The sequence below is a fragment of the Saccopteryx bilineata genome, chromosome 1, assembly GCF_036850765.1.
Source record: "Saccopteryx bilineata isolate mSacBil1 chromosome 1, mSacBil1_pri_phased_curated, whole genome shotgun sequence".
NCBI lineage: Eukaryota > Metazoa > Chordata > Mammalia > Chiroptera > Emballonuridae > Saccopteryx > Saccopteryx bilineata.
In genome coordinates, this window is record NC_089490.1 from 113,652,144 (window position 1) to 113,664,498 (window position 12,355).

Here is a 12,355-nt window from a genome sequence, read left to right on the forward strand (position 1 = left end):
TAAAGAAGAGAGGAAAACAGCTGTGTTTAAAAATCCTCATATCAGTCCCTCTTCCATGAATAGGTAAAACTTTCTTTGCCTCAATTACCATAAGCATTGACTATATCTTTTAGGATAGTTATTAGATTTTCCAATTATTTCCTCTAATTTTATCTCCTTTACACCACTGAGCAGATGAAATCTCTCTATATACACAGGTGTGTCTTCATATTTCATATGAAAACATGGCTTTCCTTAGATTACAGTGGACTCTTAATCAGATGAAGGGCCACTATGCCCGATAATCCACTTATAACTATACATTTACAGAGCCTTTGACTGGTTCATACATAAATTATATTAAGTTAATTTATATTTGTCTTATCATAAATCTGCCTATGCTTGGCACTCCATGAACATTTAATAACAACCAGAGACGGGAAGTAACCAAGAAGCTCCTGCTCATAGTGTCTAAAAACTAATGGATTCAATGTTTCATTCATTTCTTAACCTCTCAGCACTTTCCAGGCCAGGAGAGTCAAGTGGGCATCTCATGGGAGCAATCCAGCTCGTACCACTGTAAGGGTTGGGAGTCTGCCTCCAGGCTCAAGGAAGGAAGATCATGCTCATAACACTCTTTTCATAAGAACCTAAAAAGCACCTTTCTTCACCTCAGTTATCCCTATCTCTTAAAAGGTAGGTTAGAAGGAGGATTCTGGCCTTTAGAGACGGCAACTGCACTGGAGAAGGAAGAATTGGGGTGGGTGGGTACAGAAAACATGCTGAGTAGGAAACTGAGTACTCTGGGTGGGAAATAATTAGGCAAGATTCAGAAAAGTTTGCTATGTTGAGATCCAGCCATTTCAAAGAGCATCTGCTTTTTCTACAAGTTCCAAATGTGGTCCTGTATGAAAGGTAGGGACACTGGATCCTCAAGGCAAAAAGAGAGCCTAGCGGTGAGTGACAGGTGTGCCATCACCTGAGTGACAGAAGCAGACCAGAGCACTGGAGAGCACACTAAAAAGGAGTGCATTTAGTAACTGTCCCCCACCCCAGGAAGTGATCAAGGCAAAATACAAACCTGTGCCTACTAATAGCCAACGATCCTTCTCCAGCTCAGGGAGGTAAAGAAGGGATTAAACAATTAGCCGAATCCCTTTCTCAGCGTTTTCAGATCACCTGGTTCCAAAGGTTTTCAGACTCTTCTCAGGAACTAAGAAGGGCCTTTACTTAGAGAATGAATGCATGGCATAAGAAATTCTTTAACTCTTTCAATCAAATAAAGTTCCCGGTGGGCATTAAACTCTCTCAGCATGTCTTAGGCTCCAGTATAAGAAAGTGATTTTCAACTGGTGAGCTACAAAATATTTTAAAACATGCACAACCTGACTGTGAGGTCAGGAGCACTGGCTCTTTTCCCTTAGATTGTCAAATAAAAAAATAGCAACAGCCAACACAATAATAACCATCCATTGTGAATCAATCAAAATTATACATTAGAAAAAATAAATTTTTGGTGTGCCACAGAATTTTAGTAATTCGTTTATATGTGCCATGAGATGAAAAAAAAAATGAAATTACTGGGATAGGGCACTGTAGTACATTTACTGATAAGGCATAAATGATAAAAGTTCTAATAGAAAGTTAATTCTTATTAGTTAGTATACAAAGTATGATTGTCATATTTAGCAAAAAATATAGGAGCTTTGTTTGTTAAATTTGAATTTCAGATAAACAACAAATTACATTTTTGTATCAGCATGTCCTATGCAATATTTGGGACAGACACTAAAAAAAGAAAAATAGTCAACTGTTTATCTGAAATTTAAATTTAACTGGGTTTCTGTATTTTTCTTGCCACTCAGGTAAAAAGCCTTGTCCAGAGTCTATAGCCTATCTGGAGATAGTCACCAAGTCTATACTTGAATGAGCTTCAAGGACCTCAGAAATAATCAGTAAGGAATTTGGATGGACACATGGCAAATAATGTATATTTAATAGTGAACTAAAGTAGGTCATTTTAAGGATCCTCTCTGAGAATGCTTATATGTCATTTTAAAAAATCTTCTTTCATTACCAAGTGAATCACTTTAAATATGCATCTCTTACTGGCATTCAAGGATATCACATAACTTCCTGTCCCTGATCCCTAAATCTAGACTAAGGAACTTGTCTCACATGACAAGAAAGTCACAGTCTGGTCAGGTATAGATGAGAGCCCGTATAATGTGTCTGAGGAGGAGAGGGCCTGTTAATGCTACTTAGTCTTCAGAAGGTAAGAGGAGAGAGAACCCTTCCTCACTCTCTTCCTGGTGTCTTCCTGGGGCTGGGTCACTCCCAGAGGCTCCGGAGGGTACTTCCTCCCACCACGGTTACAGAGATGAGCAGCAGGCCCACAGAGGGCCATCCTCATAAAACAACCACGCATTTGCAACAAGTTGATTTTGCAAAGATTTCCTGCTTTGGCTAAATGGTGTGGCTTCTTAGTTTGTTATTTAAAAGAGTGATGCTGGAGAAGCCAGAGCTCTGACGGGAAGCAGTCTGATTTCAGACCAGCATATGTAGGAGGAATCCGCACCCAGCAGGCCTGACTGAATCTGAACTGATGAGTGTGAGTGCTGTGCCTGGTGACAACAGCTCACTTTGAGGATAACCCCTTCTTGTCCCTGTTAGTCAACCCCAGTCCTTTCTGGGACCTGATTGACACATATATTAACATATTTCCAAGAGAGGCTAGGGATTGGATTCAAAAACCATGCGAAGCTGCCTTTGGGAAGAGGGGAAGGAAAAGACAAGGAGATGAGCGAGGGACATAGTGTACAGACGGGGAGAAGCCAAGAGAAAGTGTCCTACAGAGTTAGATACAGAAATCTAAAAAAACCATGGAGCTAGGGCAGAAGGCAGAGCTCATAGAGGAAACTTCTTAGTGGAGAAGCCCACTGAGGTCCGAAGACACTTTACACAGTGTGCTTGGGAAATGAAATGAAGGTGGACCTTTTCTCTCTGCTCTGCACTGGTACTCGCGGAATCTATGAATCATCCGCACTGGGTCATCCCTGTTCCTTTTCAGACTGCTCTACTGGAGAAGATGGAGGTGGGCATTTGTGGCTCTCTTGACAATAACCTCAAAGGAAGGGGTATAGGAGAACCCAGGAGGGCTATTTCCAGAGTGGCCATAAGTGATGGTGACGAAGGTTAGAAACATGGGGTGGTTTTAAAGACACAATGGTTAGAGGCCAGGCTTGAGAAATAACTTTTACATTCTAATGTAAGTAAGCCAGATGAGAGATAATAATATTTTCAGATCTCTCTTTATCCAGAGAATGGTTGAAGATAAAAGCAGGCATCCTGGACCATATTTATGGACTTGCAGGTAATACCCACTTGAGTTTTTCGTGTCGTTTAGCAAATGTTTTAGTCTCAATATTCCTTCATTGTTAGCATTGTTTTAATGAACAAACATTTGGTGAAATAATCTAATTCAAATTTTAACTTAACACTAATAATCGTGGGAGAAAACATGAATGCACCATACAGCGTAAATAGTAAGTTTTTAAAGAAAATCTCTATTATCTTGCAAAAAGGAACAGAAGAAGAAAACTCCTGTAGGGAAAGTATGCACTGGGCAACTCAGCACCTTGGAGGACGTCATTCATTCATTCCAAGTGTCTTTGCTGGGACATACACTGTACTAGGAGTGGGGGACATAGAAATAAGTAAGACAGAAAGGTCACTGTTTTCACAGGACTTACCTGGAAGACAGACAAGAAAACATGCAATTATAATAGTTTGAAAATGGCTGTATTGGAAAAGCACAAGATACAGTGAAGTCATATTACAGGGTGATATTAGTCCAGGGCTCAGGACAGTCTTCCCCATAGAAACGATGCCAAGACTGAACCCTAAAGAATAAAAAGTGTGAGACAGGGAAAGGAACATCTGCACTTGTGTGGTGGTGGGAAGGGGCACCTGGGGAGTATATCCAAGGCAGTGGAAAGAGTTGGAAGCGAGGGAGAACATGGTGTTTTCAAAGAACAAAAGGATCAGTATTGTGGGAATGCAGTATTGAAGGCAAAGTAGCATGAGACAATTTTGGAAAGGCAAGAGGGTCCATGCCATGGAAGACTTTGTAAACCATGTTAAGGAACTGGGACTTCATTACAGGAGCAATAAAGAGTCATGGAAAGGTATTGTGCAGGACAGTGATGACATCACATTTTCATTTTAGATCACTTTGGCTGCTGTGTGGATTCAAAAGAAGCAGAACTGGGAGCCAGAAGATAACTCAGGGGCCCTGCAGCACTGCAGGTAGAAAGAGGTGGACTGGGATATGATACAGAAATGATCATAAGTGAAAGCACTCCAGAGCAAACCAAAGAAAATGGCACAATTGGCTATTAAGTGTCAGGGATATAGAATTAAGGGTACCGGAAATTTATATTTTTATTTTTATTTTAGGCAACTGGGTAATAGGATGTACCCTTTATAGGTGGTGTAGATTTGGCTAGAGGTGGTGGGAGAAAAAAGCAGGTCAGCTTTGGCTATATGGCATGTTCTATATGTTTTTTTTTTTTTGTTTATTCATTTTAGAAAGGAGAGATACAGAGAGAGAGAGGAGAGACAGAGAGAGAGAAGGGGGAGAGGAGCTGGAAGCATCAACTCCCATATGTGCCTTGACCAGGCAAGCCCAGGGTTTCGAACTGGCGACCTCAGCATTTCCAGGTCGATGCTTTACCCACTGCACCACCACAGGTCAGGCTATATGGCATGTTCTAAAGTGAGTTAGAGATACAGATCTGGGGCTCCAGCAAGAGACTGCAGCAAGAGGTATATCAACGGGGGGGGGGGCTTACAGACATTAATTGTATCCTTGGCAATGAGTAAGAAAAGAAGAGGGTCTGGACAGAGCCCTAAGAAGCACTAATATTTAAGAGATGTGTAAAAGAAGAGGACTATGCCAAGGAGCCTGAGACAGAAATACCAGAGGCAGGAAGAAAACCAAGACAGACAGTACCAAACAAGTCGTGATAACTAGGCATGGCAGAAAGAGCAAAGGTCAAGGTAGAAAAATATTGTGATTGGATCACTGATATAGCTACATCAATACTAGTTGTCATTTCAACTTTGAATTTAGGATTTTAGCTGAAAGGCAAGAGTCCAACTCCCTTCCAAGAGTTAAACAAATACAAGTAGGTACACATTCAACTTCCACTGAATGTGTGTCACCTCCCCAGAGTATACTTTCTAATATTTTATTTCTTAAGCTAAATAGTAGGTAGTTTTTCTGAATACTTTTCTATGTGTCTAGTATAGTTGATAAATTTAAAATGGATGCCCAAAACATATTGTTGAGTAAAAGAAAGTCAGTTTCTTGAACAGCATGTATACATTTCCATTTATGCAAAATCATCATAGATTTATATCCACCCAGAGTTACCTGCACAAGGAGATGTCTTGAAAGATGCCCACTAATTCTTCCAACAATGACTATCTCTCATTAGTTAGATTTAAGGTCATTTTTGCTTTCTTCTTTATGTTCTTCTACATTGTTTGAAATTTTACAGTGTGCATATGTAGCCATTTGATACAAATGACAAAACCCTTAAAGCATTCTATAGAATTTTCTGCAGTACGCAGTTCCATAATTACCCCTTTGAGGATACACTGAAGTTATAGCTGGGTTAGGAGGTGAGGTCAGGAGAGTAGAACTCCACCCTCATATTTTTACTGAATAATCCAGGCTAAGAGAAACCATAAAAACTGCTTCTACAGTAACATTCTCACTCTTAAAGGCAGAGAGAGGAGAAGCGAAGGAGAGAGAACCTAGAGAAAGGATCCTCTCCACGTGCCTGCAGACCCATGGAGCCTGCTCTCCACTCCCCAGAGTAGCAGTGAGTGAGCTGGTCCTCCCTTGCTTCTGTGCCCCCTGCGTCTTTCAGGGTGATTGAGTATGGTGACCAGAGAGCATTCAACTCCAAATGAACCTCTCACTTGAAGTGTGACTTTGCGCAATTGATACCTACAACGCTTATTCCCTTGTATTATAAAATGTAAAACCTGATCAATAGAGTTGTGCCTTGAGGGTTAAATGAGGTAAAAAGTGCAACACACGTAGTGCAATACCTAACACATAGTAAATGACCTATAAGTGGGAGCTGTTTTGTATTTCTTAGAACAAGAACACAGCCACAGCAAGCTTTAGATCTGAAACATTAACACGGTCAGTGACAACTGCCATCTCAGTGGCCAGCCTACAACCTGTGACATCTTGAACTGCTCTTTCCACCGTTTTCTGAGGGTCCAAGCTCAGTAATATAACTTGAACTCTGACCTCCCCCAACAGTGAGCCCTCTATGCCGTACTTACCTATTTAGCATATTGGACTGGTAGATTCTCTTCTCATGGGTGTTATAACAACTGCTCTTGGGCTCAGGGATGAAGCTGTGCTCAGACAGCATGTCAGAAGCAGCGGTGGTGATTATGGCAATTCCGTCCCTCACTCTGGCGGGGAGGCCATAGTCCCATTCATCATAGGACACAGAGATGAGCCCGGTGGGGAACTCTGAGGGCACTGTGTCTGTATCCCCTGCCACCAGACTAGGCACAATCCATGTGTAGCCGTAGCCAGTCAGCCCGACTGAGTTAGCCACTTCGAAGATGTAGGTGGCCTCTTCCTTAGTACAATAAAGAAGAATGATGGGGCTTTGAAGTTTCTTGAGCTGGTTCTGGATCTTAGAATCTCCATCATCCAGGGACATGTCCAGCAAGAGGACTTCCTCTAACTCCCAGCCCACAAAGCTATTCTCAATGGTGCTGCGAATCTTGTTTACAAAGTCCTGGTAGCCAGGAAAGTAGGTGGTGACAATAGAAAAGATGTACCAGTCGTATTCTTCCATGATGTTGAGCATTACAGAAGCTTGCTGTTCAATTGATGGGCCAAACTGGAAGAACATGGAGGATTCATCCTAGAAAAGTAAAAATGTAAAGAGAGAGAGAAATCAAACCAAAGATGATAGGGGAAAATTTGAACCAATTGAATAGAAATGCTTATGTCCATCATTTAATTTTTAACATAATGTCTTTAACATTAGATCTGTTTAAATTGCAAACATTTGTAATGCCTTTCTTTCTAAAACTACTTCTTAGAATCCAAAAATATTCAACATAGATCTATACTCTGCTTGTCTGAAATCTTTGAGGCTACTGCTAAAGTCTAAGACAGCCTCTTAAAATAAAAAATGCTAATATTTCTATAGTAAAACATATCAAGAGTTTCATAAAGTGTGGTAAAGACTCTAATGGTCTCATGTCTGTTCAGGTCAGGTTTTACTGTCAAATGAATTATACAAACACTCTCGCACATGTACGCACACACACTTTCCATTTTTCAAGCCTTGTAGATGGGTATCACTCAGTCACAGTGAATAATACAAAATGCCATCACTCTACACTTAAACCTACATATGAAGGTGGTATAGGCACACTGGCCCAGCAGGTGTGTGGGATTCAGTATGGATATTAGGGAGAAGCACGTATAGTACAAGATTTGGTCAGTATATTTTCCATAGAGGTATATCTGTTAAATTAACAGCACAGTTAGTTTTCTGTCTTCTTCTCTGATAATGAGATATGCAAGTTAGAATCAGGCTCAAACAGTATAGCTTAGCCACAAGTTAGAATGACTTGTATTCAAGCTCACATTCAAGCATTTAAGCTTTATTTTAGAGCACAAATGAGAGCCACAAGTCTCATTCTGACCTAGGCATCAGACACATAACCCCCTGTGAGGTCTGAGAACCTTCTGTCTCTTCCCTCTTTTTGAAGAAGATGCTATTTTAAATTTCTCCCATCTGAAGCCATACTCTCTTACTATTCTGAGACGTGCAGCAGCCTCGTCCTTCTCTGGCCGTGCATCCTCCCCTGACTTCCTCCTGGGGAGTGGCACCCTTCTCCCTTCTTCTTGGTCAGGGCCCTTATTTGCTTCCTGGTGGTTTGCCTCCATTTTGTAACAATCTAGGCTAATAAAACTGTGTGTTTGCCAAATGGGCAGTTCTTTTTATCTCCCAGATTACAGCTTCAAAGTACAGTTACCAGAGACCAGGCTTTTAAACAAATGATCCAGTTCTTTCCCAGTCCGGGAGCACGCTGCTGTACAGAGAGATCACCGAGTATTTTGGCAGCACCCACTACTGAAAAAAATATAGGTTGGAAAATATCCAGCTGGTGTCCGAAGACACCGGCTCGGCAGTAGAAGCTGCCAGCCCTGTGCTCTGCCAGAGCTGTTGTTGCTCTGCGAGGCTTGAACTTTTCACATTTCCCGTGGGCTACCCAGAATAAACCAGGGGATGCTTAGTCACTCGAGGGGGATTCTTTCCGCTAAGGGTAAAATGATGCTTATCATGGCTTCCTCCCCTGGCTTATACAGACGGTCAAAGTGAAGCCCCACAAGACCATGTAATTCTGAAATGTAGAGAGGGTGGGGCACCAAGAATATGTGGGTAGGGAGTGGAAATAGTTGGGAATAAAATAATGATTTTGTGTGTGTCCGTTCTAAGCTGTGGCTACCCCTTGCTCTCGATTCCCTCCACTGTAATATAAGTATTGCTCTTCCGGCAAAGCCGACCTTGTCCTTAGGTTATAGGATATAGTGGGAATCCAAAACAGCAATGCTTAATTATTCCAAGACTTGTTAGGAGCAAGAGAACCACCACAACAGGAAAGGAAGATGGTAACAGAAGAGGCCTCCCAGAATGGCTATCACTTTAAATAAACAGTCATTTGTTTTTCTTGTTACATTTTCAGCTCAAGGGAATTTGGGGGATTCTCAAATGAGACATACTATCACTTGAGTTTTCACAATCCCAGTGGATATAACAAAGTGACAAGGGCTTCCAAATAGGCCTTAAAATGTACCAGTTTAGGATGAAAGGGATCCCGATTATAAGTATAGTCTCCTGTTCTATGATAAACAAACATGTCTTATCATAAGGACATTCTTGAATACCCACATAATTCCATCTACAGTGAAACCACAGCTGGTTCAAGTACACAGGGAGAAACAGCCTTGAGAGTAATTCCATGAAGCTCCATGATAAGTGGGCCTGTGCTGATGAGATTGAAGTGAAAAGAAAACCAATCTATTATATACCAACCTGACCCTCTCCTCTCTTAGTCTTCTGTTAAAACTCTCTCACAATTATAAATGAGCTCCTTAAAAAAACTGCCAGCTGCTTTGTAAAGAAAGCCAATGTATGGGAACAGTAAGAAAGAAAAAATAATATGGCTCCATCTCACCCCTACCATGTCCTCATCTTACTTCTAATTCTATCATCCTCTATATCCATCTTTTTTCTGACTCCTGCTCCCATCAATGCCCAGATCCACCATTTTATCTGGACAACCTTCATTAAATAAGAATGCCTTATATGACAATTTTATCTGTGGCATCAAGAGGAGGTTAATGAAGCCAAACAGTAATCAAGAGAGAGAGTTATAGCTTGGGCAAATGTTTCCCAGTATAACAAGTGATCCAGCTTTATTCATTTAGTTGACACACCGATCTAGTGTATAGCAATCGGGAATGGGATAGCTCTTTTTCAACAAAGCTTTGGGCTAACTATAATTTGCAAGCAGTGACAGGCTTTGAGAATTATGGCCACAGCCACAAATCAAAGAACAATCTTCATGTGTGCATGGAGTGGAAAGGACTGGTGGCCACCCATCCATCTTTGCAGGCACCCAGCATGCATTGTGATCAACACAAGCAGTGTCATCTTCTAAGATGAAGGACAGAGATATAATTCAGCTTGCAGCTCACTGTGCTTGCCCACTTACATTTTTATCTCCTAATATCATTACTGAATGGTGATGTGCAGGGGTCCTTGGAACAATAGCCTCTTCCTAGTAAAGATTCCCAGTCACATTTATCGCATAAATGTACTTCTTTAACTTACCTCGAGAGACACTTTAAAGAATTCTTATATAAAGTCCGTGTACATCACCATGACTGAGATGAATGACTGGCATAGGAAAAGTAAAATTGTACATTAGACCTCATCAGTCTAGAAACATTATCTTGAACCCCCATCACTTTGATGTTCATGGTGTTTGGTTGTTAGTACTTTTTTATTGTGTTTTTTATCTTTCTCAGAAAATAACTATCAATAGACTTAGCAGCATGTGACGATCTTCTCTGCATCATCCAGTTGCCCTAAAGACGCACTTCAGGAAAAAACGATTAGCTACTCCAGCTGCTGAGAATGCCCTGGCAATGGTGTCAGCCATCAGCCCACCTTGGGGATTGCATTAGCTGATGAGAACCATCTTGCCCAAAGTCATGCCCATGACAGCCCAATGACTGGCTGTCATGGAATTAAAGACCTGGTCCTTGCTTTAATTCTGGACCGATCCTCTGAAGGATGAATCTATCGTCAGAACTCCCAACTGGGTTGGCTGGAGCTTCCACTAAAACTGCATCACACCTCTACTCCCTCTGCCCACTCCTGCCCCATCTTCCTGCCCTTTCTCAGCATTGGTCCCAAAAGTTCTTCCTAATAAACTGCTTGCACAGCAGCCTTGCTCTCAGAGTCTGTTTTTCAGACAACCCAACCTGAGACTATTCATGTCCTTTTTTTTTTCAACATGGAAAGAGATGACTTAAAAGAGAACATAGTATCTATTTTCAAATACAGAAATAAAATATATGGTAGAAAGATAAGTTTTTTACCATTAGCACCAGAGAAGGAAATTGGGACTACTAAACACAAATGCTAGAAGGCATTATTTGGCTCAACATAAGAAATGGATTTGCAACAATTATAGCTATTTAAAATGGAATTAGCCTCATAATGTAGTGAGCTCCTAGCTATAAGCATTCAAACAGAAGCTGGAGTATCACCTGAATTGGACCCTCCCCCACTCTGCTGGAAAATGGCATGCTCCCTTGTAAGATCTAGTGCAGATGTTAGCTTCTAAATGCATATTGCTTTTTCTAACTTCCTCAAGTCAGTTACTTTTCTTTCCCCTGGGCTTTCACAATATCTTATATGTGCTTTTATCATAACATTTCTCAATCAGGAAGCATATATGCTTGCTTCTTCCCATTAAAATATATGTTTCTCAAGAGCAGGAAGTGTGCCTTATTCATCTCTGGATCCTTAGATGGGGTATGAAAAAAATTTGTATTTGTTATATTAATATTATAAAAAAGTTTCTTTTATGCGGTGGAAGATTAACTGAAATGACCATGATAATCTTATCGGGTCCCAAAGTTCTATGTTGATGGCACATGCTTATTAATAAAAATAAAGCTTGCCTGAATAGTTACATATTAACTACACTTGTACAAAATGTGAGAGGATCCTCCTTGGATCCAGCCAGTGAGGCAGAAATGCTACTGGCTGATCCTTTACTCTCCTTTGCAGTAAATTCCTTAAAAGCATCATCTGTATTCACTTCTTCCATTACTCTTCTCCCATTCTCTCTTACACCAACTCCAGCCAGACTTTCAACCCCATCAGTCCACTAAAACACCTCTTGCGAAAGACAAGGTGACCCCAATATTGCCAGCTCCAGTGTCCATCAGCAGCCATCCTTACCTATAAGTGGTACTTGACATGGCTGATCAATCCCTCGCTCCCAGATATGCTTTCATCCTTTGGTTTCCAGAGCTTCATATCGCTGCACTTCCCGCCTATCTTACTGGCTGCTGTTCCTTTGCTGGTTTCTCCTCTTCCTTCAGAGCATTTGAAGCTGGAGTGCCCCAGAGTCAATCTTTGGTCCTCATAGCGTTTCTGTCAACATTCACCTCCTCAGAGATCTCATCCAGACTTCTGATTAAAATCCTATTTATAATTCAACCACTTACACACTTCTTTCTTCCAAAGCTTCCGACTTCTGTCACACAGCCTATTCTACATGTCCACTTAGATATCCTTAGAAACATTTCCAACATTTCCAAAACTGAACTCGGCCTTTACCATTGTAGTTAATGGCAAGTTTACCCTCCAGTGCCAATTCCTCTCTTTCTTTGGAACCCTATATCCAATCAATCAACCTTGACAGCTGACCTTCAGAGTGTATCTAGAATACCACCTTTTTCCACCAGCCCTATTTAAGCCACCATCATCCTTCACCAAATTGCTACCAGAGCCTCCAAATGGCCTGCCTCCCTCTGCCCCATACAGACTAGACTCAACAAAGAATCAAGATCTTTTCAACACCTAGATTGTAAAATGTTAATCTCTGTCTTAATGGCTGCCCAATTCACTACAAAGATGAGCCAACACTCTTGATTGGGCCCCCATTGTCCCACAGAGCCCGCATCTTCCTACTCTCTTTCTCACTCTGCTCCCTGCACTCTGACCTCCCTTGAACA

The 12,355-nt window shown here is 41.2% G+C and overlaps 1 protein-coding gene across 1 annotated transcript in view; it reads right to left on the reverse strand.

Annotated features, from left to right (window-relative positions):
• Positions 1-12,355, reverse strand: part of GRIN2B (glutamate ionotropic receptor NMDA type subunit 2B) — a 481,700-nt gene that overhangs the window by 208,129 nt on the left and 261,216 nt on the right. Inside the window, exon 5 of the mRNA XM_066264523.1 lies at positions 6,346-6,944. Within this exon, the coding sequence (XP_066120620.1) occupies positions 6,346-6,944 (599 nt within the window). The remainder of the gene's footprint in view (positions 1-6,345; positions 6,945-12,355) is intronic.